The sequence below is a fragment of the Taeniopygia guttata genome, chromosome 2 (assembly GCF_048771995.1).
Source record: "Taeniopygia guttata chromosome 2, bTaeGut7.mat, whole genome shotgun sequence".
In the NCBI taxonomy this organism is placed as follows: Eukaryota; Metazoa; Chordata; class Aves; order Passeriformes; family Estrildidae; genus Taeniopygia; species Taeniopygia guttata.
In genome coordinates this window covers 9,966,374-9,992,984 of record NC_133026.1, presented here as the reverse complement: position 1 = coordinate 9,992,984, position 26,611 = coordinate 9,966,374, and the positions used below count along the sequence as shown (strand labels likewise).

Here is a 26,611-nt window from a genome sequence, read left to right as displayed (position 1 = left end):
TGCAATTTATAGGAATGCATTTTTGCTATTTTTTAAAAATATATGTACATCTAGAGTACTTTCAGTAATGAAACACAACCATCATATTTTTGAGTACAGTAATGATAAATTTGATTCTGTCATTTTTATGATAAAATATATTGTTTCAGTTGAAATTTTGTATTGATAGCCTTTAAAATATACAGAAGTTATATACAAATTTCATTAAATTTTTTAATTTAAGTAAAAAATAAACTACACAATTTTGCAAAAAATAAACTACAAATTTTGCAAGTTTTTAAAAAGACTGCAATAAAATAGAATACAGTTTGTCAGATTCCTCAGGCTGAGGTAATGCCCACTTCTTCTTTACATACTGAATTTCTATCTGCCCAGATTCCTTGGCCAGCACCATTCCTAACAATCCATTTGTTTTTTCTGGCTCTCCCAGCAGAGTCATAGTTACAACCCTGAAATCAAAAGAACAAGGAAGTGGTTTTTAATTGAGGTAAAATACACAGAAATTGGTGCTTTCAATCATGTTTGTATCAGGTTACCTACAGTCAACTAAATGATTCTTGTTTTCTGCTCAAGCCCCAGTGTGCTCTTTAGCTTTTCACCAGTTGAGACCATTTAATGTAAATATAACTTGCATATTTTCCCCCATGCATTTAATCATTAATTTCTAATTCTGTTTTAAATTATTTCAAGTTTTCAAAAATGAACAATGTTTGATGGCATTTTCCAGTACAGTGTAATAGATTTAAAATTTAAGTTATTTAAAATGTTAAAAATTTAAAATTTGTAGTAACTTCTCCAAAAACTAGCAATGTGTTGCTACAGTTAACAAGGATTCAAGGAAAACCTTTAGTTAGAGGAATATTCAGCAAGGCTAACTTCAGCCTAGAGAAGACAGTCAAAATTTAGCTCACTGTAGTTTGATTCCACACCTTCAGTAGTTCACAATATAAGAGTTAGAAAAGCAAATTTTAATGATCATTTAAAATCAAGCAAAAAAACCCAAGCAACAATATCAATATTTTGTTAAAAAGAGAGCATTTACCTCTCTGATGGGATAGTCTGCTTGGCCACAGGCAACAAATCATTTTCCAGAAGATCCCAAATGTAAATATTGGATGATGCATCCAGGGCGAAGAACACAGCAGGTCTTGTCAAAGCCCACTGCAGGGCAATAATTGGCTGTCCCTTTGTGCTGTCATTCCACTGCATGAGGGGATACTCCGATGTCATCTGGTGTAATCTAATACTTCCATCTGAACAGCCAACCTACACCACAGATAAAAAGAAAATACTTTCTGGAACAAAACTAACTAAGAAAGATACAAGAAGTGGTGTTTAGGTACATGGCTTACTGGTGGACTTGGCAGGGATAGGTTAAGGGTTGGACTTGATGATCTTGGGGGTCTTTTCCTGTGGATATTCTCAGTTCAGTCAGAGAGAAAAAGAGAAAGATTTCTGCCAGGCTGAGCCTGGGAAAATGTCCAAGAAGAATGTAAACAATCTATTATATTGTTTTCCTTTCATATTGTTTATAGATATGTTTGATCACACTAAGTCCAGTGTACCAATAAAGTGAAATGTTTTTACTTTAAGACCAATGGAATTAATGTCCACAATGTTCTCTATAAAAGAGAGAGGTGCTTTTGAATAAACATTCATTTGCCTTCTGAAATCATACAAGTCATTTCGCCCGTCCCTGGCTCAACAGCGTGATTTTCCAACCTAAATTATCCTAATATTCTATGTGTTTGGTTTTTTTTTTTTGTCATCCTTCATGGCAGATCTGAATTGGTGAGGTAAATCTACTAACATATCTATTAAATACATAAAATTAGAAATACTCCCTCAGCAAGTAATTAAAAAATGAAAATTCCATTAAAACATTTTCATACCAAAAACAGTGGCTTTCCAAAAGGGAAGAAATCAATTGCAGTGATGCTTATGGATCTCAGTCTGCTCTCCTGGGGCCTGAATAGCTTTGGAACAACTTTTAAATCATGCCTTGTACCATGGCCTACCAGACCCTATGAACAATACAAAGAAAATTATTTAAACAAAACAACAAAAAAAGGTGCATTATTGGTATTAAAGGAAAGAGTTAAATAATTAATGAGTTGATACTTTAAAAGATCCGTACTTGCTAACAAATTTTGATAGCTAACAGACTTAAATAATACAGGCTCAAATTAGAGATTTTATACAGTCTACTGGTAAAATCCCAACTAAATGAGACAGATTCCAAACTAAAAAACTAACAACTAGATGAATTCCAGGATGGTACTCACAATGTTTGTTCCAACAATGAAGTGATTTGGATTAGAAGACAGAAATTTAATAGTCAGTGTCTGTGGCATTCTCTGGCTAATTTCCTTTGGGAAAAGGCTGAGGAAAATGGCAAAGGCAAAAGATGACATTAACACAGGGAATTGTCTCCTAAAGCTGTGCAAGTACATACAGAAATTCTGTATCTAAAATGTCTATGACTAGATCTAGGAAGAAATGTGTGTTAAAAACCCCACAAACATGTTAAATGTTAAATATGTTAAATATATCTTATGTAACAGCAAATTAGTAAAGTAAAGGAAAAAATAGCTTTGTGAGATAACATATGTAAAATTTAAATGCCCCAGTTTTCCTACCTGTTACTCAATTCCATAGTAGAGCTATGTACTAACTTCACTTTCCCTCCAGGAACTAAGCCTAAAATTATAAAAAATTATTATTTGAACTGATTTAGCCACTTTGCATTAAAAAAAGTACAATCAATAAATTAAATCATAAGTTAATAAGTAAAAGGATATTTCATAATTAGTTTACTGCAGATACAGCCTTTGACATAAAAATCTTAAATAATTCAGAGCTATTTGCTTCAGAATTCAAATCTGAAGAGTTATATCTTTGACAGAAATAGAAACATAGTTACACATTGCTTTTTCTCTCTGTAAAACTAAATTCTAGAAATGGTTAAAGTGCACATTTATGTTACTTGGAGTTTTGACAATGAATTACAGGTATGAGATAGTACAATAATACATCCACAAAGTTGGTTTGTGATACTTGTTGGCAGAGAAAAATGCAAATAATGCAAATCCTTCAAAGACAAAAATTTTTTAAGAGGAAAAGATTTTACTGCTGGTTGCAATTAAAATGTGTCCACACATGAGCACAGGTTTAAAATGTACCTCTCCACAGACATAATACCCAGCTTTAGCAGCTTTATATAGTCTGACATTGCACATGAGCTTATAGAAACTGATCAAAAATTCTACTTTTCTGGCATTACTTCATTGTTTATTTATGTATTTTCAAATGTAAAAGGATTTTAGTCACAGCCTTTTCCAGTTAGGTAAGCATGTAAGTGTAAATTTGTTCAAAGAACAAAGAATGGAATTTTCTCCATTTACATAACTCAAAAAGGGCTGAATGGACTTGGTTCTTCAGTGTTTTCACAGAAATTTTTTCTCATGCTAAATTAAGTATCCTATCTAAAAAAGAGCTTTCAGGACAATTCTCAAAAAGGAGACACAGGCAAAAGCACTATAACAGGTTTGGTTAAAACTAAAGGATGACCAAAGACATAAGAATTGCACATTCTTTGAAAAGTAAAACCAAACTGTTGACAACTACTCTGGCATTGTAAGAAATGTGGCTGTCTAGTGGCAATTAGCAATACACAATTAGCAGAAGAGATTTAGCACTGAAAATTACTCTCCTACCTAACCAATAACCCCGAACGTCAGATATGAACTACTCAGAATGAATATTTTCCTCAGTAATTTTGTCTTCTTCTAAACTACTTCTTGCCATCACTGACTCTTCTTCTCTCTTTTAACTTCATAGCCTCAAAACTGGAGCATTTTATTCTACCTCTAACAGTAGTACAGTACTCACCTAAGTCAGTTTGTGAACCAGCTAGATCTGCTTTTTGCAATTCAACAACTACCTGAAAATTCAATATTTAACATTAATAAACAATCAATATTTACCAGGCTTCAAAGTTTTAATAGTAAGCAATAACTCTAAGGGACTGTTAGGAGAGGCAGGTCTAACATTACAATGATTATAGGTAGATTCGCTGTCAATTCCTGCAATTCTAAAAATAGCTTCACATGCCTGCTGGATGTTCCCTTATGGAAAGCAGAATATGGAGAGCTACATTCTACACTTAATTGCTAGTTGGCATCTTGTTGGTTTGGTCAGTCACTAAAAAACCCACCCTAAACAAGGAATTGTAACACATTTCCTGTGCTTTCCTATACATGAAGAAAATGAACTATACACGAACTATACATAAAATAAAAAGGGCCCAAATCTGTTGTTCATTTGGCTTGAATCTGTTGCTACTAAAGTTACTAAATTAACTATAGCTAAGGCTTTAAGGAACTTAATTACTGACACGGAAGTGAAATACTTTTATCCCTTATTTTTCACAGGTTCAGCAGCTGGGCCAAAGCTGCATCAGATAAAAAAACACTTAAAACTTGTGATAGAAGATTTGTCAGGACAGTAATTAAGAGCAGAAGATCTAGTGCTTTCCTAACCATCATTTTAGGCAAGGAAATCTTATCCTTTCATTTTCACTTTTTATCTCTTTAACATTTTTTTTATATGAATTAGGAATTTAACTTCTCCCCAACATTCAGTATAATCTCTAACACCACTGTGATTTTAAAATTAAAGTAGGTGAGTTAAAGATGACTGAGGACTATTAATCAAGTATTGGAAATATGTGAACATATTTTTATGAAGTAAAACAATTGATTGCCTTTTTTCATGAATTCATGTACCTGTTAATACTTTTGCCTAAAGATAACATTTGGGAGTCAGATCAAAACTTTTAAGGAGAATTCCAACAGAATGGTTAGTGTTGATATACTTTTCAGGGAGGCAATTCTTCTAAGAAATTCTGAATTTGGGTTGCTGTATTTGAAGTATTTTATTACACATTATACTCTCTCTTTTCATGCATACTCACCCACATATTGAGGATTCCATTTTCATCCATTGAAGCTATCTGAAATGGAGGGCCTGACATTTCTATGGAAGGAATGGCAACAATTTATATTCATACACTGACCTTCCTCCTGAACAATAGCAAAGGATTTGAAACTTTTCCTACATTAATACATCCTCTGAAAAGTCTGCAATCTTCTCAGCTGCATAAAAAGGGAAAGTGCCCTAATTCTATCAAAGGAAAAAAAGTCATGAAATTTTCTTTACTGACAGGGTGGTCAAATATTGGAGAAGGCTTCCTAGAGAGGTGGTCAATGCCCCAGCCTGTCAGTGTTGAAGAAGCACTTGCAGAATGCCCTTAACACATTTTAACTTGGTCAGCCCCAAACTGATCAGGGTGTTGGACTGGGTGATCCTTGTAGGTCCCTTGCAACTCAAACACTTTGTTCTATATGGTCTAGTCTGGTCTATTCCAGCATGGCAGCCTGTCCTACCAGAAAGGCAGATTATCTCAGTCTGCATCTTTTTTAAAATGTCTGGATTCTGTGTGGACTTTGGAAGGGAATATAAAGTGAAACAGATGGAATCTTGTAAAACCTGCAATAGGCAGCACATTTCTTCAAACCACTATGGATTTTAAAGTACAAATGTGTAATGGAAGTGATAATGTCTTCCCTAGCACACTGTCTGAGAATTTGAGGATGTGAGGATTAGAGTTTCTTTGCAAAGGTTGGTCATAAAAAGAACAGGCAAAAGGCACAGGAAAAACCACTAGTTACAGTCACACATTTAAAGTGCTTTCAGATATTAGCAAGTTTCTCCACTGACTCAGACAGGGATTTTTTTGGACATTAGAGAAGCACTAAGACTCTTACAGTTTTTGAGTGATAACTTGTTTTATCATGGAAATATGGTCTAGAAAGCAGATTTTATAACAAGAACACAACCACATCTGATGTGAACCTGCAATGAATGAACATTACATAAACATGAGAGCAGAAAACAAACATGAATATTGCATGCAATTGATACTACAAACAACTGAAGAGGCAGACTGTGATTATAAACTGGATTTTGGCTAAGATATATTTGTTTCACCAGATATCTAAAGAAAGACTCAGATGTATTGATGCTTAGAAAAGCAGTTTACATACCCTCCCGATAAGACAGGCTTGAGAGCCTGTAACTGTGGTCACTGTTGAGAGAAGTTGAGATAGGTTCCACTGCCAGTATAGGAGAGGTGTGGTTTACTGAATTTAGAATGCCATCTGTAAATGAGGATAATGAATGTCAAACATAGTACTTTCCACAAAAAAACAACAAAATCTTAATCACTTTTCAGTTTATGGGAGAATGATAATTACAAAGAAAGAATGGCAAATAATGAACTCTGCACAACTCTCAAATACAATACTGCTAACTGCTAAATTAACAAAATACTACTAGATAAATCAGTGTTTCAGTATTTTTATTCACTTCTAATTTTCCAAATGACTGATGTACCATTTATGCCACTGTACCAGATATTTCATTAAACTCTGCCATTTTGGGGTTAGCACGGAAATAATTATTTCAAGCTCTATAAACAATAGGGGTAGAAATAAATCACTGTGCACTATAAAAGAAGACAAAATTGAAGAAAAGTTACTCTTAGTAGAAAGTATCCTGAAAAATCCTGAAACAAAGTATTCACCAAAAGAGAATGTTATTTAATAACACTTTAAGGCTAATGTGCATTTCGAGTAATTTCAATGTGTGTCCTTTGCAGATACTCATGATTTCTGGACTTGCCCTGTGCACTGAATTTAATCTCATTTAAGGCTCATTGAAGCTTCCTAAGTATCCAGCATTAAACCTGCCTGCTTACATAGCAACTACATGAAACTATACACACCCATTTGACTACCAGTGTGCAACACAAGACATCAAGCATCTTTGACCTACTAAAAAAATTAAAAGTTTATCTACAACCATTGTTTACTTTTACATGGCTGCTGCAATTAGCAACACTTGTGAAGAAAGAGGATTCTGTAAATGTGTGTAGTGGGGTGTTTTAGGAAAATAATAGTACAACAGCCAAAGTTAAGTCAGAAAATCATAGCATGGGTTGGACTGGAAGGGATACTAAATATCATCTGTTTCCAGCCCCCAGCTGTGGGCAGGGACACCTTGTGCTGGACCAGGTTGCTCAGAGACCCATCCAGCCTGGCCTAGAACACTACCAGGGATGGGGCATCTACAACTTCTGTGGGCAGCCTGTCTCAGTGCCTCACCCCTCCCACAGGAAAAAATGTCTTCCTAATAACTAACCAAAACCTACACTCCTAATAAAATTATTTACAAAACTATTGCTGTATGTTATTCTTCACTCTAGGATGTCTTGCATGAGCATTACAGAAACATCAAGACTTAGGTGACAATTTCACTGTGCACAAAGTGGCTGACCAGGATGCACAGATGCTCACCTGTGGAAAATGTGGGAACTCTAAATGTCCACTCAGTTCCAGTGATCATCATACAAGGGTGCATTCTTGAGTCTTCTCGAAGATCCCACACCAACAACGAACCATCTACTGTTCCAGCAAAAACTAATGTTGCTTTACTGGGACTAAAGCAGCAACATATCACCTGTAAAATAGTAAAAGCATGCAGGGCTGATACTATGATAAAGATCAATGGTTTGATGAGCCTGAAATAGGTTTGTTAACATGGAAACCCAGAAAATACAGATTACAAATGTTTATGGCAGAAGGGAAATCTATTTTAAAAGTGAAGTAGGATACATGACCTTCAGTAGGCCTTCCCTTTTCAAAACAATCCTTGTGTAATCTGCATCTACTCTCACAAAGCTGAAAGAGGTGACTCAACTGTATGGGAATGATGAGCAGAGAGAAGTCTTAACAAAATATGAAGCAGGTGTTTACTTCCATTCACTCTTCAACCATGAAATAGGGTCAAAATTAAATAATCAAAACAACCAACAAAACAACATGACCATCCCTACAATCTGGTTCTGGATCACAGAATAAAACAAGAACAGTCTTTGTTCACCAGGCTCAAATATGTATAAAGAAGATAGAAGATGGCATATTTTGTAGTAAGACAAAAAAAGACCCTAAGTAAAAATAATTTTTTTAAAATAAAGTCTTGTAATTGATGGAAAAATATACAATGTTATTAAAACATACCTCTGAATCACATATTAAAACTTTCTGAGGACTGGAGGGCTGCCAGATGTTCCAAACACATATAAGGCTCTTTCTGCTCAGCAAATCCACATCTGCCTTTTCAGGTAATCCATGAGCAGAAAGTAGTGTCTGCTTCTGAACTTGGGAGACATATAAGTAGGGTATTTTTCGGCCTAAACCATTAAAAAAAAAACAACACCAAGAAAGAAAAGCAATAAATGAAAAAGCATATTCAATGCAGATGAAAAAGCATATTCACCTACTATAGCAACAAACAAAATAAGATGCAATTATGAAGAATATTTCTATTAACACTGTGTTTCTTTCGAAGCTATACAATAAAAAAGTAGAGACTAGAAAAGGAATTAAAAATACTAGAAGTAGAAAGCAAAATGGAAGCGAGCGGGAAATTAATAGAATAATTATTCCGGGCATAAGCAAGCCAATCTGATCTGATGTCAGTATATACACTGAAAATTAATCTAAGTCTCAAAGGGGAAACAGCACAGGCCAGGCTTTTTTGGTTTTAGCTCCATCTACACATATTCATATTAGACATAGGGTTCTGTGTTATAATAGGCCTTCCTTACATAATTACAGATGCTCTACTTTTCACTTTTCATCTGAACAGCTACTATTTATATGGAGAAGATATAATTGCTTTACAAATATATCAGGCTACAGTGTCCCTGTTGAATAACCTGCCTTTATTTGTAACTTTGGCTCTATTGTCAGCATAAAGAGCCCAAACAAAAATTACAGCCTTTGGGATGGCCTTTCAACAACAGGAACAAGAAATTACACCCATCATGTTAATTGCTGGCTTTATTTCTGGTAGGAATAGATGGAATATATTTCTTGTAAGATGCTCTGATGTTCCCTATGTGAAACCAATCTGCACAGAGTTCCAGCAATATTAGTGCAATTAAAAGGAAAGTGGGGTTTACATCATCTGTATATCCTGATATGTGCTGTTTGCACAGTAATGACAAAGAACGTGGCACTCTGCATAAGAAAGAAGAGATCACTCAGTACACTAAAAAGTGTAGAATAAAGTTCCCTTACCATGGAGGAATGGCTGGTTAGTATTTAACTGGAAACAGCTATCACTAATAGACAGACTGGTTTGTCGAGATCTTAGTTTCCTGGGTTGTGTTGCAACTTGATCTTCCTCTAGCAAAACAGCAATCACCTTTCAAACATAATTACATTTATAGAAATAAAAGCATCATCTTATCTTCCAGCTTTGCTACTATTGGAGCTTTCTAAAGTTAATTTCATAAAACTTCATTTTGGATTAATTTCATAAAACTTTATCAACTGTCTCGTTAATTTTGTAACTTTGCAAATACAGCTTTACAGACATAAAAGTTGCACAGCTCTGATTCCATTTCTTTGCAGAGAGATTATTCTCTTTGATAACAAGTATTATTTAAGTAATTCATTTAAAATAGAAGAAGAACTGTAAGTGATTTATCACACTGGATACTTATGCACACACTCATAAGGGATATTAAAGATATATAAGTGTACCTGGCATGCAGACCGGAGAAAATTTGCTAATCTTTGTGAATCAATTTTAGGTGTTGGAGCTCCATGCACTAATGCATCATGGCTGTTTATGGGACCTATGAAAAACAGATAAACAAAAAAAAAAAACCAAAAACCTGAGGCTTCAAAAGAGAATCAGTTAATAAAAGTGTAAGGACAATTTCATATTTAAGAAAGAGGAGAGTGGCAGGAATCAATTTATCTTCTGTAGAAATAACAGCGTTGAAGGACAAGATCTATTGTTGCTGCCAATAGAAACATCAAGCCAGAAGGAAAAATTATTTCTGCCACTTATTTTTCATACTTTCCACATGAGGACTCAGAGTGCCTATGTCAGCTTGCTATCAATGCTGCCTGCCACTCTACAGATTCTCACAAGTACTGGATACCAAAGAGAAAGTTTATATGACATGCACTCATCCATGAGTGAATAAGATGAAAATGTTCTTCACCTCCAGATACAAGAGCACTTTCTCCTGGATGCTGTGTCCATTTCTCCAGTGTCTCAACTTCCTCAGTCTGAATGTCTCTATCAAGATTGTCCTCATTACACTGAACATATGCCTAAAGTAGAAAGATTAAATTATCAATATATGGAGTGAGACAGCTAAGACTGACAGCACATAACTGAATAGGACTTAGTAATTTTAAAACTGAAATTTAAAGCTCAGCCTCTTCTGTTTGTGAATTCAGATCTGAGCATACTGACACACTGTCACTATTTCATGCATGCACATTTTATCACATTTCACACCAGACTGCTAAATAAATAATACTGCAAAAATACAGAATGCCTTTCATGGTGTGTAAACATCAAACCCAGCATATTTGGAGACACTGAGCTACCGACAGGTGAAAAGTCCTTTAGAAAATGGGGAAGGAAAATTAGTCATCTTCTAATACAGAAAGGAAATTGCCTGTCTGGCCAAAAGTTTTGAGATCATTGCTTTATAGTAATTGAGGCTTAGAGATTAATATGATTAATTTATTACTTTATATCATGGTAGCTTTAGCTACTTTATTTTTTGAGGACAATTCTTTTCCAGAAGGAAAATCCAGCCTTTGAGGATTGAAACATTACTAGGTGTTTGTTACGCACCTGCTTAGTGTTCATTTTACCAAAATTCCTGATGTACATGTCGTACTCATTGACAGGGGGCAAATCCAGTAATGAAAAACTAACTGAGAAATCCAGGTCAATTAGTGGGAGAAGTTCTGAACTCCGTTTTCTTCAGGATTAATCACAAGAGAGAAACAGAAAAATGGTTAAGAACAAATATTTGGGATTCCTAAAGAAAGACAACCTGATTTTGCATCTAACAATCCTTTAATGTATGGGAATTGAAGTCGTACCAAAATTAATTAGCAGATAAAAATGAAACAATATAAATACATAGACTATTGTTTAGAGTTTTCATTTCATTTTACATTGAGATAATGATAATATTTGAAAATGCAATACTAATTGCAAATGGAAAACTTCAAATGGTTTATTACTAAAGCCAAACTATCAAAAGCTCAGCAGATCATCTTGCCTAAGTATTCCAAAGCTGTTCTATGAGGTAACAGATGAATGGCTCATTCTTCTATAGTGAAGACAGTGGCTAATTCTCTTAAACTCATTTTATTAACTCACATCACTCATATGTGTACATGCTTTATAAAGATATTCTATGATGTCCTAGCTTTGTTACACATATGCAGGAAAAGATTGACAGTCCTTGTCACAATTCACCCAACTATCTATCTACTTTAATGCCATAAAGCTGTTAATATATTCCATTTCTGGAGTAAACTGCTTGAATTACACAAAGATGTCTGCTTACAAGTCAATTCCAGGCTCTTGCTGTAGTACAGTCTTTGCTAATTAGATAATTTTTGCAGTCTCCTTTTCTCTCTCTTGCAGGTTTTTCATGTACTTAAAAGTGATACATAAATACAAACCAGATATAATTACAGATCTATAGCAATTCCATATCTAGACACTCTTGGAGATGCATGTTCTAGTTACAGCTTCTTGCTGAGGCAAGATGGTATTTGAAAAGGAAAAAGGTTAGAGTAACAAGAGCTAGAATTTTATCAGTATTTTAGAGTGACTTTTTCTTTATGCATATGGACAATTTTCACATCTCCTTTTTGGTACTTGATGACATCTATTGCATATTCTTACACACATTTTACTTTAACTTGTGCTTCCTAATGTATCATCTCTTCAAAATAGATTGCTGAGATATAACTCAAACATAAGAAACTTGCTTACTAGTTACAAATCTGAATGATACAGGCAGACAAATCATTAAAATGAACTAATAAGCTTGTATTTATAATTTACAACTCCCAAGTGCCACAACTTATTTATGGGATGCTTTCAGTCTTTTTACTGGCAGTAATGTATTATCACAACATTAAATTCCACAATCCCTTCCTCTTCCCATGAAAATGCTCATTATCTTCACAGGCTGTGCATGCTGTTAGCATGCACACAGAGTTATAAACATAGTCATAATCAGCAGAGGCTGACAAACATTCCAGAAGTCAATTCTCCAGAGATGCTTTTGTGAGTTTCTTAATCTGTCTCTACAGTCTAGAGAGGAAGCCTAGACAATGAACTTGTGTAACATTTGAGTCTATAATTCTAGGCAATGTGAATTAAATAACTTAGACAATAAAATCTCCCTTATGTGAAAATTAGCCACTGATGTAAAGCCATGAAACAGTGGAATCTGGTATTAACAATAACATTTAATAATCTTGCTTTATGCATCCAAACATTGTAAAGAATGTTGGACATATATACAGTGCTTCAGACAAATCTAGAGCTCTTGTCAAGTTCCACAAAAAAACAGGCATCAATTTGTTTCTTTAAAAGACAGAGATGTCTCAGGTATCTCAAATCTAGATCAATAATAGCATGTTTTTACAGCAATCAATGTAAAAACAGCAAACATTCCCTGAAAGGGAATGTGCTATTTAATAGCACATTCCTGAAAGGGAATGTGCTATTTTGGCAACCATATGCACAATATATTCTTGATTATTTCAATAAGTTACAGTTCTGCAGAGACCTAATAGTAGTTAAAAGGCTTGCTTTTTAGTACTTTAAGTCAATATCTAATTAAATTACTGAAGTATTAAACAAAGAAATTACAATTCTGGCAACACGTTCTGAAATAGAATGATGCACATAAACTGATACATAGATACATTTGTCTTATAAAATGACTTGTAGCAATACCTGTAAATTATACATACTTAAGAACTAATTACTGCTAGTTAATAAAATATTTGATTCCATAAGACTCAAGTTTATTAAGTATCACATACTTCAATTAAAATAATGAAAATAAAATTAAAATAATGAAAAAATGAATTTTCAATTAAAATAACAAAAAATTTCACATAGTGAGCTGCCATTTTTGTGGATTATTTAAAATACACTTACTTCTGCTTACTGGCCATACTTCGGCTGCTTTGTCTTTGGTTTGCCATTTGGAAATCCATGAATATTCCATGAAAAGAGCTTCTGACAGAAGAATCTTGCCTTTCTGTGATATTGTAAAACACTGTGTTACAGTTCACACTTAAAAGTGCATGAAAATGTTAAGCAGTAAATCTAAAAAGCAGCAGATTTGTTACAACACAGCTAAAAGTTTCTGGTTCACATGGTACACAAAGTGCTCTATCACCATTTTCAGTACAATGAGTTTAACATCAGTAATGGGCCAGCATGTGGTACGTAAAATGGTTCTTTATCAACTTTTCAAAATGACTGACTATTATAATTTTTACTTTAGAAGACTGATGCTGAAAGTGTCTCTTTGTGTTGCCATCAGCAGGTGCTTTGTTCCCTTGTGTACAGTGAAGCATTCTGTGATCAATTCTAAAGATTGCACTAAATTCACACAGACTTCACCATGTGCACACTACATTTGAGTAAGAACTCAGGTAGAGGAGAACCTCATCAACACAGGCTTAACTAATATCCTCAGATGAATAAGGAAAACACTGAAAACTTCCTTAAAAAGCCACAGTTAACAGAACAACTACAACAACTGATGTCATGTCTACCTTACTCCCTTTCCTGGCTAGGTTGTAGCTAGTTGACCTTAAGATCCAACTTCCAGTCAGGACTAATGGTGCTTCACTTCCTCAAAGGATGACTACCTTTTTAGGCAATACTTGCAAAAAGCTTTTTAACTTACAAAAATAATTGCCAGACTGATACATCACTATTTTAAGCAAACAAGAACAAAAGTTCATCAAAAAAAGAATGTGTTGGGTAATTAAGAATAAACCACCAAGTGCTACAATTCTGAAAGTGAAAAATCTTTATCAATTTTGTATTGTTCATTAGAAAAATAATAATTGCATAAATATTCTGCAAGAAGAAATTCACATTACAGTATGCTGGTTCCTGCTAGAATGACCATTAACTGAAAATCTATTGAGAGAATCAGAGAATCTTCCAGGCTGGAAAAGACTTTTAAGAGATACTGTAAAGACTTACAGAAACTCCATGTTATCCTCCCATGACTGTACTATGAACCAGACTAAAAAGCTATTTAATATTCTTTTGCACAATGATTCTGTGTGGTTGTTCATTTCAGTGAAGACCTCAAAAGGAAAACCACAACTGTACTTAAATAAGCAGCTCTGGCACTCACAGGTGTCAGATCAACTGAATGCCAGACATTTCAGAAAGAGCTTGCATTTAAAAGTGATAAAGTGCTATATATTTGAGTAGTATTGATATTTTTCTTGCTTTCTCTCCAGAACAGTTGCTTCAACTTTGCTTAAAAGTAAAAGGTGAATTTAATGCCAGCGGAAGCCCCACACTGTTTCAGCACTCCTCAAGTTTTCAAAATCCAGACTCTCATATGCTCCTCTTACTCAAAATAAGAAGTACTAAATGTCAGTCTGTACTTTTTATATTTCACAATTTAAATTATTAGTAATGCCTATGAATCATTTAGTAATGTGGATGTTACAGTGCTTACCACAAATCTACATGATTCATGCAGAGGACCAGATTTTGGTCTTTAGGCAGAATGTTAGAAAAAGTGGCCAGCTGACTTGTAAGTTGTATGTGTTACTCATACATTTAATAAAAAAAGGCTGGTATCTAGTCACATACCTATGACTGCTCCCTTTTTTTGATTTTCTAGTTTCTTTGGCAATGGAGTAAAAATTCTCTCATTCTCTGCAGTAATTGCTCTTTGAATTTCTTCAATTTCTGATGTTCTGGAAAATTGAGCATCTCTTAGGTTTTCTTCTGCATCTTCTGCTTCACCACTTTTGTCTTCATCATCTTCAAAATCATCTTCATAGACCTTTGAAAGTAACAGAACTTCCAATATTTGGTAAACACAGACTATAGATGCATTTTTCAAGATCTTTTACAGAAATTATAAAATGTCAAAATAAAAACCTCATACAGATACCCATAAATCCTCTGATGGAAAGGCATTCTAAAATAACTGATGAAAAGAAAACAGCATCTCTTGATTCTGCAGGAATTTTAATGAAGAGAAGATAATCTCAGTGTTGTTCTACAGTGCCCAAAATAGTCTTTTAATATCCTAAAGTCTTTTAATATCCTATATAATATCCTAAAGTAGATACTATAACACTATTATAGATACTATAATAGTCTTTTAATATCCTATTTAATATCCTAAAGTAGATACTGTAAGTTTAGGTGAATTATATGTTCTTTGAAAAAATAAAATAACAGTGTTCAGTGGCATAAATGTTTCAGGGATGTATGAAGTTGTTTATTTGACAGTTTTAATTCAAGGTGTCCTTTCATGGCAGGCTCACATTTACTAAACTGCCACAATCCCTGCCAATGCCTAAGGGTCATCCTTTAACAAATTCTCCAAACTAAGACAGTTCATGTCATGCTAAAATAATCACCTAACACATATGGTATGAACAAGTCTTAAATGTGCTTATTTCTCTTCACTGAATGGTAAAGGGCTACGGCAGTGACCAGCTCAACAGTGGAAATCCTCACTCCTGACATGAGTGGAGATGAATTCTACCTCACTGAACAAAGATGAGGTCACCTAAATGAAAGCACATCCCACACACTTTCATATCTTAATAACTTTAAAGTAGACAAAAGAGAGCTAAAAATAGGGAATTCAGTTAAACAAATTAGTGAAGTGTGTGTCAATACCTTTTTCCTATGATATTTTTTCAATTATAAATGAACAGGCTTTTTTTCTTTTTAATCTGATTATTTAAATAATTCAGCATTCTTCACAGAAAGTTATTTAAATAATTGGAATCCACAAAAGCAGAGAAAACGTTTTGTAAACACTTCAACTGGAAAAACAGAAGTTGGTTCCCAACCTCTGAGAAAAACTAACTAAAGATATAGTATAGAGTTTCTGCAAAGCATTTTAATTATTCACATTAAGGCCACTGTCACCAAAAGTAAAAGCCACGTAACATCTTGTTTATTTCTGTGAACTAAGTTATTCTTTATTTTGATACTTAAAAATTACTTCAGACAGACAACTGTCTACTTTTACTCACTTCAAAGTCATCTTCATAATTCAGTGAAAAATCCTCAAGTCCTGTGTCTGGATTAGAGATGTGTGTATCTTTCACTTCCTAAATCAGAAAAATAAATTAAACCATTAAATAATCTCCCCCCCAAAAAAATCTCTTATCTGCCAAATCTTAGCATACAATAGATTAATAGTTGCTATTCTCAGATATTTCTACATTTTCAAACAAACATATAGCATGTAGTTTGTACAGATAAAGAAAATTATATTATCAAATGCTAATTACTGAATTAAACTAATAGTACAGGAAGAAAAACAGACCTCAACCTTATCTTGGGAAGACCAACAGTGTTTCTAACAGTATTTTTATTGGAAAAGACATAAAAACTGCTGTGCTGCCTATAATTTAATTGATGGTGCTAACAACGAAATAAGATTGCTTTTGAGGACTAGACAAAATTAGTCCTACACCTTAGTTATACTGGGGGACTCAATCTGTTAATAAAATAGTGCAAATGTTGAAACCAGGAAAGCAGAGCCATGGATGTAACAGGAGAATAGGATAATTTTTATACATAAATTTTGCTGACATTGAATCCTCTACTTTATTTACATGGAATAAGATTTATGGTATCCCTGCAATAACTTCAAACACATTTCCGTTCTCTAGATTATTAACTTGATTAAAATAATGCCATTTATTTATGGCAACTTTCCTGGTTTCAGCATTTGCAGTGCTTTATTAACAGACTGAATCCCCCAGTATAACTTCAGTTGTGAGAATTTTCTCAGATTTCTTCCGCCTGCAAGGTTGCAGGTACTCAGCAGTAACCAATTCATATAGTTTAATTAATATGATTTTTTAAAAAAAAATCCTTATTCCATAATAAGAATTACACTCAAAGGTGAGTCTTTATTAACTTTTAGGCTACTTTGTAGTTTTTATTACCTATGATCATCTCAGAAAATGCCTACAGAGCTGTCATCTTTATTCATAACATAGATGCATCTGGTATGCATATAGTTTTTATACACTAAAAATCTCCACCTGTCAGTAGTTATCTGGGTTCCTAATTTAAAGAATTTATAGAGAAAATCAATATATTGTCAATACAAAGCAGGATTAGGAAGTCATGCTGGAATATTTTGAAGGCTGTGGCATTTGGAGCAATAAATATAAAAAAAAATTAACAGCATACAATGCAAACCCCTGGAATTTAAGTCTCTCTGTTGAGTCAGGTCTTAAGCAGGAATTTCACCCTCCTGGGTTGTTTCCTATTGCCAATGAAGAGAGAAAAGATAATGGAAAAGGAGTTTAAATAGAAGAGGACTGAACTGCCTAATTCTCTCCACAAGCTACAAATGAAATTTAGATCCTCACCACAGAAATTCACATCTAAAGGTGAGCTGAATCAGTAAGTTTAAAATATCACAAAACTTCTTAAAGTTTTTATGGTAGAGTTAAGCTGTATCTGCACAGACTGTTCCAAATAAACCCAAGTCTTTACAGCTTCAGACTTGCTGAAAATTTGGTTCTGTCTGCACATGTCCATTTAAAAATATCTAAATAAATAAATTCAAAATATAAAAATAATTTCCTCTCCCTTAGTTTTACCTCTTGTCTTGTGTCCATGTTCTCTGTTTCAACAAGTTTTCCTTTATCTTTTACAGTCCTATTAAAAAAGAGAACAACAATGTTATTGGTTAACTCATAAGAAAGCAGTTCTGCTTCAGTTTTGGGTTTTGGGAGATTTTGTTTCTTTTAGTAAAAAAAAAAAGGCTTTTTTCCTGAAAAGGAAAGAACAGTTGGAAATTTCTACTTAACTGAAATATTTCTACAAGTATTTTTATGGATGTCTGTGATACAAAAGGATAATGAAATAACCAAGTGATTAATGGCCAAGAATTGAAAAACTTTGTCCAAATGTAACACCTATAATTGCATCAAAAGGCAAGAAAAAGTAGTGAGGAAAAAAATTCATAACCCCACACATTTATTGCTTGTATTAATATCTGCAGCAAACCGGAGATCAAGATCAGGTTGGTGCAATATGCTCAAAAGCTATAAATCAAAGACTGATTTCAAACCTGGTTTTTCATTCAGGGGTCTTCTTTATGAGGACAATACAATCAGGGTCAGAGAGCCGGAGCAAATCAACAACAAGCTTTGCTCCTCAAGAATCTATTTGATTATTTCATATGTAGAGAGTCAGCAGAGAGTATCATACTTCAAGAAGAGAATATTTTACTTCTTATGTGAGTATTTGTATCTACTGCTGTTGGGATTGACAAACACAGGAAAAGGAAACAATAAAAATTAAAATTTGGCTGGATCGTGCCATAACAAATTGGAGTGATTCAACACTAACTGTGTTTGAAGCAGAACCAGGGTTTCAGGACATCTCACCAAACCATACTGCCTTCCCTGTCATTCAGGAATGGCTAGGATCTTCTTCCAAGCTCTGCAAAAACAATGACTCAGCCACAGCCCCAGCATCCTGAATATTCAGGCAAACAAACAACAAAACACTGCCTGAATATTCAGCACTGCTGACACAGCGGAGTGCAGCTGCCAGGTAGCATATGTGTGTATTCTGAAATATTTAATTTTTTAGTTTTGCACAGCATCAGACTTCCGCAAATTCACTTCAGCCAAAGTGGTTTGTCCCACGTTTAACATTAGTAATGCTGAGCCAACACTGGTAGTGACTTCACTGCCTGTCTCCCCAGAAGCAAACAAGCCAGACTTGTATTGAGCCAGTAAACTAAACTAGGGTTTAAGAGTGAGGATTGCAACCAGCCATGTACTCAGAGAATTAGACTTCAGAAAGTTGTGTAGCCTTGAGCCTTCAGAAAGAATTTTACAAGGCTCGAGAATTAAAGAATTCTAAGTGCTAGAATATACAGGAAAGTTCTCTATTGCTAGTAATAAAACGTAGAAATATAATCCCAAAATTTAACTGATCCTACTGAGGGTATCTGGAATTTTTCTTTTCATATTCAACTGCAAACTTACTATATATATAAATATAATGTATTAGATACCATCTAGGATAGGAACTGAGTACTGATACTCAAACTTAACAACAGAGTCCTATGCAGTTCATCATGAACCTTACATGTGTCCACTTGACTACATAGTGAATTTCCAGGTGGCAAAATTCAGCACGTCTGTCTCCAAAACTAAGTGCCCAGATTAATATATATGACTGAAAAATATTTCTTGCTACCCTAATGAAGAAAAATAATTAAAGGAATACAAATACATACATTTTTTTATCTGAATCATCTTAGAGGAAACACACAGATTTTTTGTAATTGCTGTACTATTGGGCCTATGAAAAAAATTACATTATCCCCAGATATGTGAGATTAAGAATTTATGCATATAGGTTTGGTGGTGACTGAACCTTAGTAGACACCATCTAGTATATAATTATCTTAAATCTCTGAATTTACCGTACAAGCTGATGGCTCATTTCTTCTTGAATCCTCTTCTCCTTTTTGTATTCACTGTTCTGTGAAATAAGTCACAATATTCATGAGTCAGAAATGCTGGGAGGGAGTATGTATATGACCCTGTATTAGTAGTACTCTCATCAAACAGCAAGAAAGGTTGCTAATGAATTGTTTCAATTACAAACTATTTTTTATTTCAGTCATTGCTTGAAAGATGCTCTTAAAAACTGGCAGGGCCTAAGGGCTGACCTTGGAAGGCTGTGGCCAGCCTGTTCCAAAAAATTACAGTAGGAGACTTTAACAGTATGCACTACAATTCACACAAACTGGATGGAGGGACAAAGAACAGTCTCAGGCACTTTTAAGGGTTTGCTTAAGTTTGGAAATGTATTCAATACGTTGTTTAAGATAAAGGTTTTTGTCTCTATCCAGAAACAGAAAATAAAATACCAACTCTGGGACAGAAGCATCAGTGGGTGTATTCCCACTGAGTACATTTCCAAGGAAGTCAAACATTAAGCAAGCCCTCGATAAACTTTTGTTGTCTGCTGCAGTCAGTCAGTTTAGGAATCACTCATGGAGGGTCCCTACACTGAAAATTACTCATATTGTCACTAGAAAATATATTTCTGAATTTTTATTTCAGAAGTTTGTATATCTTCACTCTTTAGGCAACAGAAGAAACTACCCTAGACCATCTCAAATGCTGTATGTCTCATAAAATTAATTTGATTTTAAGAGTTACAAATGACTAGAGACTCCTTCTCTCAGTATTGCTGAATAAATAGTTATAAAATCAGTAAAAAATGACAAATTATTGATTAAGTCTCTAGGATATAACATCATGCTCTGTAGTAGAAACATAAAAGATATTCTATGGCTTCAGAAGTAGAGCAAACCCCACAAATATAAAAGGTCTGTATTCACCTGCCTACTTATGAGTTGGATAGTTGTGCTCCCTTCATAGACAACATAAAAGTAGCCTCTATTAAAATCTTTTTTGCTACAAAGGCAGCCAATAAACTTTAATGGACCTCAAGCCTTATGACATCTCCACTTCAAAGTGTTTGCAAAAATTTCAAAACTCATAGCAAGAAAGAACTTTATGAATAAAATATGTTTCTAACATAAAGGCAATTTTTTTTTGTTCAAATTTTATGGAAAGAATCAATTCTGAATTAGCATACTTAAATGCAGATGTAGTATTTTCATCCACCACTTTAGCCTCAAATTTCAGAAAATTTTGATTTAAAATTCTACCAATTTTATTATTCTTCTATTAACAATATACTAAGAATTAAAGTAAGTGATAAGGTAATGTTTTAGCAAAACCTACCCTTGTATCATATTTCTTTCTTTCCTTTTCTCTACTTTTTACTCTCTCATCAGCTTCTGCTGCTGGGTCTTCTTGGTCTCCATGGGAAGATTTTTCTTTAGATCTCTTTGATTTATGTTTTTCTTCCTCTTCCTTTCCATAATGTTTATGACTTTTCTCTTTAGAAAGTCTCTCTTTTTCTGCCCCAATAGAATGTTCTTTTTTTTGCCTGTGTTTTCTTTCTCTCTCTTTATCCAACTCCTGATGTTTCTCTAACTTGTGCACATGTTCACCTTCTTCAACTTTGTATGCTAAAAATTTTTCAATTTTCTTTCTTAAATCATTATCCTGCAAAGAGGAAAATAATATTAAATGGTTAAAAAGTTCCCCAAGACCATTCTATCTTCACAAATCTATCCATATTTGACCATTAAAATTATTGAATTTTAGGTACTTAGTCTTTCTGCCACATGGTTCTTCTAGCCATTTTTTTTTATTATTTCCTATGATAACAAGTTTCAAATTATGACTGCACTTGAGATTCTGGTGCATCTTCTAGGACAGTGCACACTTTGCTACAGAAAATTCTTTGAATTATATGTTCTTCACACAAAAAAGTAATTCTTATCTACTAGGTGGTCTGAAGTAGAATGTACATTCATCAATTACCCTTGTAATAAATGCATAAATAGCAGATGTAAACTTTTGATGTAACTCACCAAAAATGAAGCAATTTTTGCAACAAAAATTTTATTTAATGTTTACTTTAAAAAAGAGAATGAAATATGTCCTTAAAATTGGGTAGCTGAGATATATTTTGTTTTTGTTTTGTACACTTGTCATCACCTTACTATCTATACATCTCTTGGATTTCTTGGGAAATACAGTCTGATCCAGTTTCTTCATTATTCTACAATTTTATCTTATCCTGTTACGGAAACACGTCACTAATTTCCTTTACCTTCAGTGCTTTATGTCTTCTTTCTCGCTCTTCAGTTCTTGTTTTCTCCTCCTCTAGAAAACAGATGTATAAATTAGGGAACAGATTTTATAATATTCCGATTCTGTACATAATTAACTCTAGCATGTAGAAAATAGTATTTTAGCAATTTGCTTTCTCTTACATAAGAGCTTTCCAAAAAGGAATCCCGTTTAAATTCTCTCTCCAAAGGTGGTTACTCCTTCTTCTCTCCTAATGAATCCCTCCAGGCTTGTGTCATGCTAAGAGTAATGACACATGCTACTGATTTCAGCAATCACCCTGCAAGTGAAGGGATCACTCAGAACAGTGTTTAGGCACTGACCAACAATACCAGTGACGTCCATCCTCTCTTCAGAGGAAGGGAAATAAGCATCAATCTTTTTAAATGCATCAAAGAAAAACTAAGTTAAAAAAGCATTCCATAAAACACACATGCCAGTAGGTACTCTCACCTGCCTGTTTTATCCTCTCTGCAAAGATGGGATATGGATTCAGAGTATTCCTATCTAAATATAAAATATTTCCAAGTACAACAGCAACCCAAAGTTACTTACCCAAACGATGCCTGATTTCTCTTCTTCTGTGATGTTCTGTATCTCCTCCTTCCAATGATTTCAGGTAATTTTGTGGATCTATTTGCTTTATCTCATATCTCTTGTGCTTTTTGTCTCGTTCTCTATCAGTCTCCCTGTCTTTATGTTTTAGTATGCTGTGTCTCTCCTCCCACGATTCTTGAACTTTGTGTCCCTCTCGGTCTCCTCTCTGGTGTTCTTTTTCCCTTTCTTTCTCTCTCCTTTTATCCCTGTCCCTTTCACTGGATTTAAACCTCTCTCTCTCTCTTGTTCTTTCCTTGCTCTTCTCTCTGTCTCTGCGTTCATGTCTGTTAGGGTCTGTGTCATGAACAGTCCTCTCTCTCTGCAGTTTCTTTTCTCTGTGTTTTCGGTCTTCATTTTGACTATCTGGTAGTAATGCCTGAAATAAAATTTAAAAATCTAACATTATAATCCAGCAATCTATTTTGATAGGACTATATTCATGTGGGGAAAAAAAAAGCTGGATTACTAAATATGTATTTAATTTCCCAAACTGTATTAAAATGCTGATATAGTTCTAGGTTTACTTTGTAAATACTAACATTATGTCTGTGCTTATTGAAAAAAACTAATAAATTGAATAATAATAACACATACTGGAAAACAGCTTTTAAAAAATACAACACAAACCTAATATAAATATCAATGATGTAACTGACTGCAGCCTGAATGCCTATTTGACCAGGGGATAATGTAATTAAGCAGTTTAAAAACACAGGACAAACATGATAGATAATGATAATAAATACAATATGATTTAATAATAATAAATACAATAGATAATATGCATTTTAGGAAAGTGACTAATATATATAAAGCAGAACTGTTGGATTTGGGCGACCAGCAAATCACACCCCATTGACTGCTGTGTGATTACTTTAACAATGCATTATTTCCGTTTACCTAATTTAGAACTAAGAGTCAACTTTTTATGTTTAGACCACCAATAAATTCTAGTGCTGTAAGGCAGCTTAATATGAAGACTAGCAGAAATAAAATAAATCCACCTTTAGATGTTTCCTAAGTTCTTCTGCTTTCCAAGTATCTTCTTTGGTTCTTTTCTAGAACAGAAAATGCAGAAAAGACTGAGTAACCAATTCGCAGAGAGGAGTGATGCCACCCTGTTCTTTTAAAAGTTTAAAAGTTCTTTTAAAAGAAGTTTTTTATGCCTTCTGATGTCTACATATTTCTACTGGAGCTCTCACACACTGTTCATGTAAATAATGATTATTTTGCATTCATCTTTGTGGGAGGAGAGAACTGATGAACTGTTGGTTTGACCAGTGTGGTTGGAGAGGTGGCAATTTCATTCTCCAATCCACTGTCACTTTTGGAATGCTATATATTGTGAGGTCAGAAATAAAAGTTACTTCATTTTGCTCTTTTGATCTCAGTGTGAGTGTGTGAGTTATTTCGTGTCGTAGTGCGACAAAGTAAATAATTTAACAATGAATCATATTTCTAAGGAAAGGATCAAGGTACATATGGCAAGTCTCACTGAAAAGATCATGCAAACAATAATTTGTTTTAGCTCAGTAAATCTCACCTTCCTAGACCTGGAAGAGGCCTGAAGCTCAGACTTCATGTGTAACTTGACTTCACATGAAATATTTGTATGTAGCACTGAAGAAGATCAAAAAGATAATGAAACTAATCAAAGTACACATGATTGTTTCATAAGAGTGCTCTCTAATAAAATAAGTTATATTTCTTCTATCTGCATTTGCAGAGCTCCTCCACTTGGCTGCTTGATTGCTGTTACAGAGACTAAACAAAAATTCATATTGTTTGAGATCTCTAAGGGAAAGGAGGAATTAGAATCTATTGAATATTTTAACTAGTTCATTGAAGGATGAAGCCCATATCCAATGTGACACAATCAAGCTATCCTTATTCTCAAATTTAGATTTGGCAAAAGCTACTGAAGATTAACAAAATAATCACTGATAAATATTGTATTGATGAGCTGCATTGGTGGAAGAAAATAAACATAGGGTGTAAATTTTTTTTTTTTTTGTTAATTCATTATATGGAGGCAGTATTTTAACAGCATATATATATTTTAAACTATTCTACATGAGAAAGATCTTGTCTTTTCAAATTTGGATTTTAAAGAAGATTGTAGTGGACTGGTAAACTTCTGAAGTCAATGAGCAGTCCCAAGAAGGCAGTATTTATATCAAACATAAAGTGCCCTTTCAGCTTTATTTTCTTCTGATACTTAAAAAATGGGGAAAAAAACAAAGAATGTAAATATTTACTACTGCAGAAAGTCAGATGAGAAAGTAAAACCAAAGCTGATAATTTTCTTAAGTTAAGATTTAACAAAGCCTAAGAAACTAAACAGAACTTATGTCAAAGTCACCTGGAAGGAAGGATATGGATGGGAAGAGAGCAGAATGTTCAAACAGTAACCCATTTAGAATAATGTTTTGGATTTAGACAATATTTGTGTATGTATCAGCAAACAAAGAATGCTAATGATGTTAATAGCATAAAATCAGCATGACCAACAGACAACATCAGATGAGGCAGCTTCAGATTTATTTCCAAACTGAGGCAAAAAGCACACAGCACACATTCACAGGTGGTTCTCTGGCAGCCAATAATATATATCTCAGTTTTCTGGGGTCTGCAGTTTTCACCTCCCCACCACAACCAGAAGTTGTTGTTTTTGTGTACAATGACTTTCCACTTAAATATCTGGTTTTGCAGAAGTATAATAAACAAACAGGGGAAATTAGATATTTTATAAAGGGTCGAGTCCCTTGTGCCTCTAAGTAAATGTCTACACAATAACGTTTCAAACAAACTCCAAAGGATTTATTGAACTTCCTCACCTGTCTGCTAATTTAGAAGTACTTATATACTCATTTAAATCCAGATTAAGAGTTGTTACTTAAATGACACTGGGGTTTAGCTTAATTCATCCACCTGAGAGCATTCAGCTCATATGAAATGCCACTGATTTACTGAACTCAAAAAAATCTATGAACATTTTTACCAGTTACGAATCTGTCCTTTTATCTAAAGATAAAGCAGTCAGTGGAAAAAGAAACCTTGTTAGTTTAGATAAATTTTGAAAGAGATGAACAGGGGTTTCTTCACTCACAGCTAGAAAGATAAGAGGTTTTCAGAACATACTGTTTTTAACTAATTTAACAACCCAGTTAAATGTGATTCTAAATAACAAGACACAGAACAGAAAGACAAAATTCTGTCTTTAATTTTTAAGCCAGAGAAAAGTACTTTATTTTTTGCATGTAAACATCTATCTTTGCATGTAAACATTTATTTCCAGTGAGAGTCGCCAATTTGAGAGCCCTCAAATAGGTAGGAGCAGGGCTGACAGAAGCAGCAAAAGGAGGGTTCCTCACTCAGGGTGGCTGCTCCTGCCTCTGGCTCTTTGGCACCCTCACAGCGACACACCTGAGACATTTCAGATCAAAAGTCACTTTTCCATCACAGCTCGCTGCTTTTGCAGGTGAAAACGTCACACAGGAATTGATGCTAACACGCGCGTGTGGGTTTGTTCCCTTTATTCCGCAGTCCTACAAACCTTCAATAATTTAACACCTTAATGCAGAAGTTACGTGTGTTCCTGAAGAACTAAAGCTCGGCAATTAGCAGGAGCATCAATAATCAAACACGCTTTTATCTAGGACGTGAAACAAGGGGTATTTCCGCAGCCAGCTACTGCAGGAGATACGGATCCTCCCCCTCTGCCTCGGGATAAGGAATTCCCGGCTCTGGCGGGGAGGATTCACGGCCGCGCCGACAAACAAAGCCACGGGCCGGCCCCGGCAGAGCCGCGGGGGTTCTCGGGGGCGGCAGACGAGGCTGCGGCGCTGCCCCCCGGCCCTGCCCCTCACCTTGTCCCCCTCCATGGGGCCGGAGGCCGCGTCCGCCGCCGGGGCCGGGGCCGGGCTCGGGCGCTGCGTGCGGGCCCGCCCCGGCAACCAGGGCCGGCAGCCGCGCGCCGAGCGATGGATGCGCCTGTGTGCCCGCCGCCACGGACGGGGCAGTCCGGGCTCCAGCAAGGCAGGAGCATC

The 26,611-nt window shown here is 34.7% G+C and overlaps 1 protein-coding gene across 2 annotated transcripts; it reads right to left on the bottom strand.

Annotated features, from left to right (window-relative positions):
- On the bottom strand, window positions 1–26,611 carry DYNC2I1 (dynein 2 intermediate chain 1). Of its 2 annotated transcripts, none has more exons than XM_030264287.4 (24): window positions 26,432–26,611; window positions 23,567–23,620; window positions 22,521–22,938; window positions 21,946–21,998; window positions 21,006–21,332; window positions 19,670–19,728; window positions 17,826–17,883; window positions 16,236–16,313; window positions 14,827–15,022; window positions 13,135–13,237; window positions 10,792–10,921; window positions 10,145–10,256; window positions 9,675–9,769; window positions 9,207–9,333; window positions 8,142–8,314; window positions 7,419–7,581; window positions 6,108–6,221; window positions 4,976–5,037; window positions 3,892–3,943; window positions 2,640–2,700; window positions 2,286–2,382; window positions 1,893–2,024; window positions 1,043–1,266; window positions 1–449 (listed from the first exon to the last, which is right to left on the bottom strand). In XM_030264287.4, the coding sequence occupies exons 1-24, from the start codon at window positions 26,444–26,446 to the stop codon at window positions 278–280; spliced, it is 3,075 nt and encodes a 1,024-aa protein (XP_030120147.4). In that variant the 5' UTR covers window positions 26,447–26,611; the 3' UTR covers window positions 1–277. The 2 variants fall into 2 exon arrangements, with proteins under 2 accessions (XP_030120147.4, XP_072781422.1); XM_072925321.1 differs by lacking the exon at window positions 26,432–26,611 and adding an exon at window positions 24,106–24,231 and having other exon boundaries at window positions 200–449.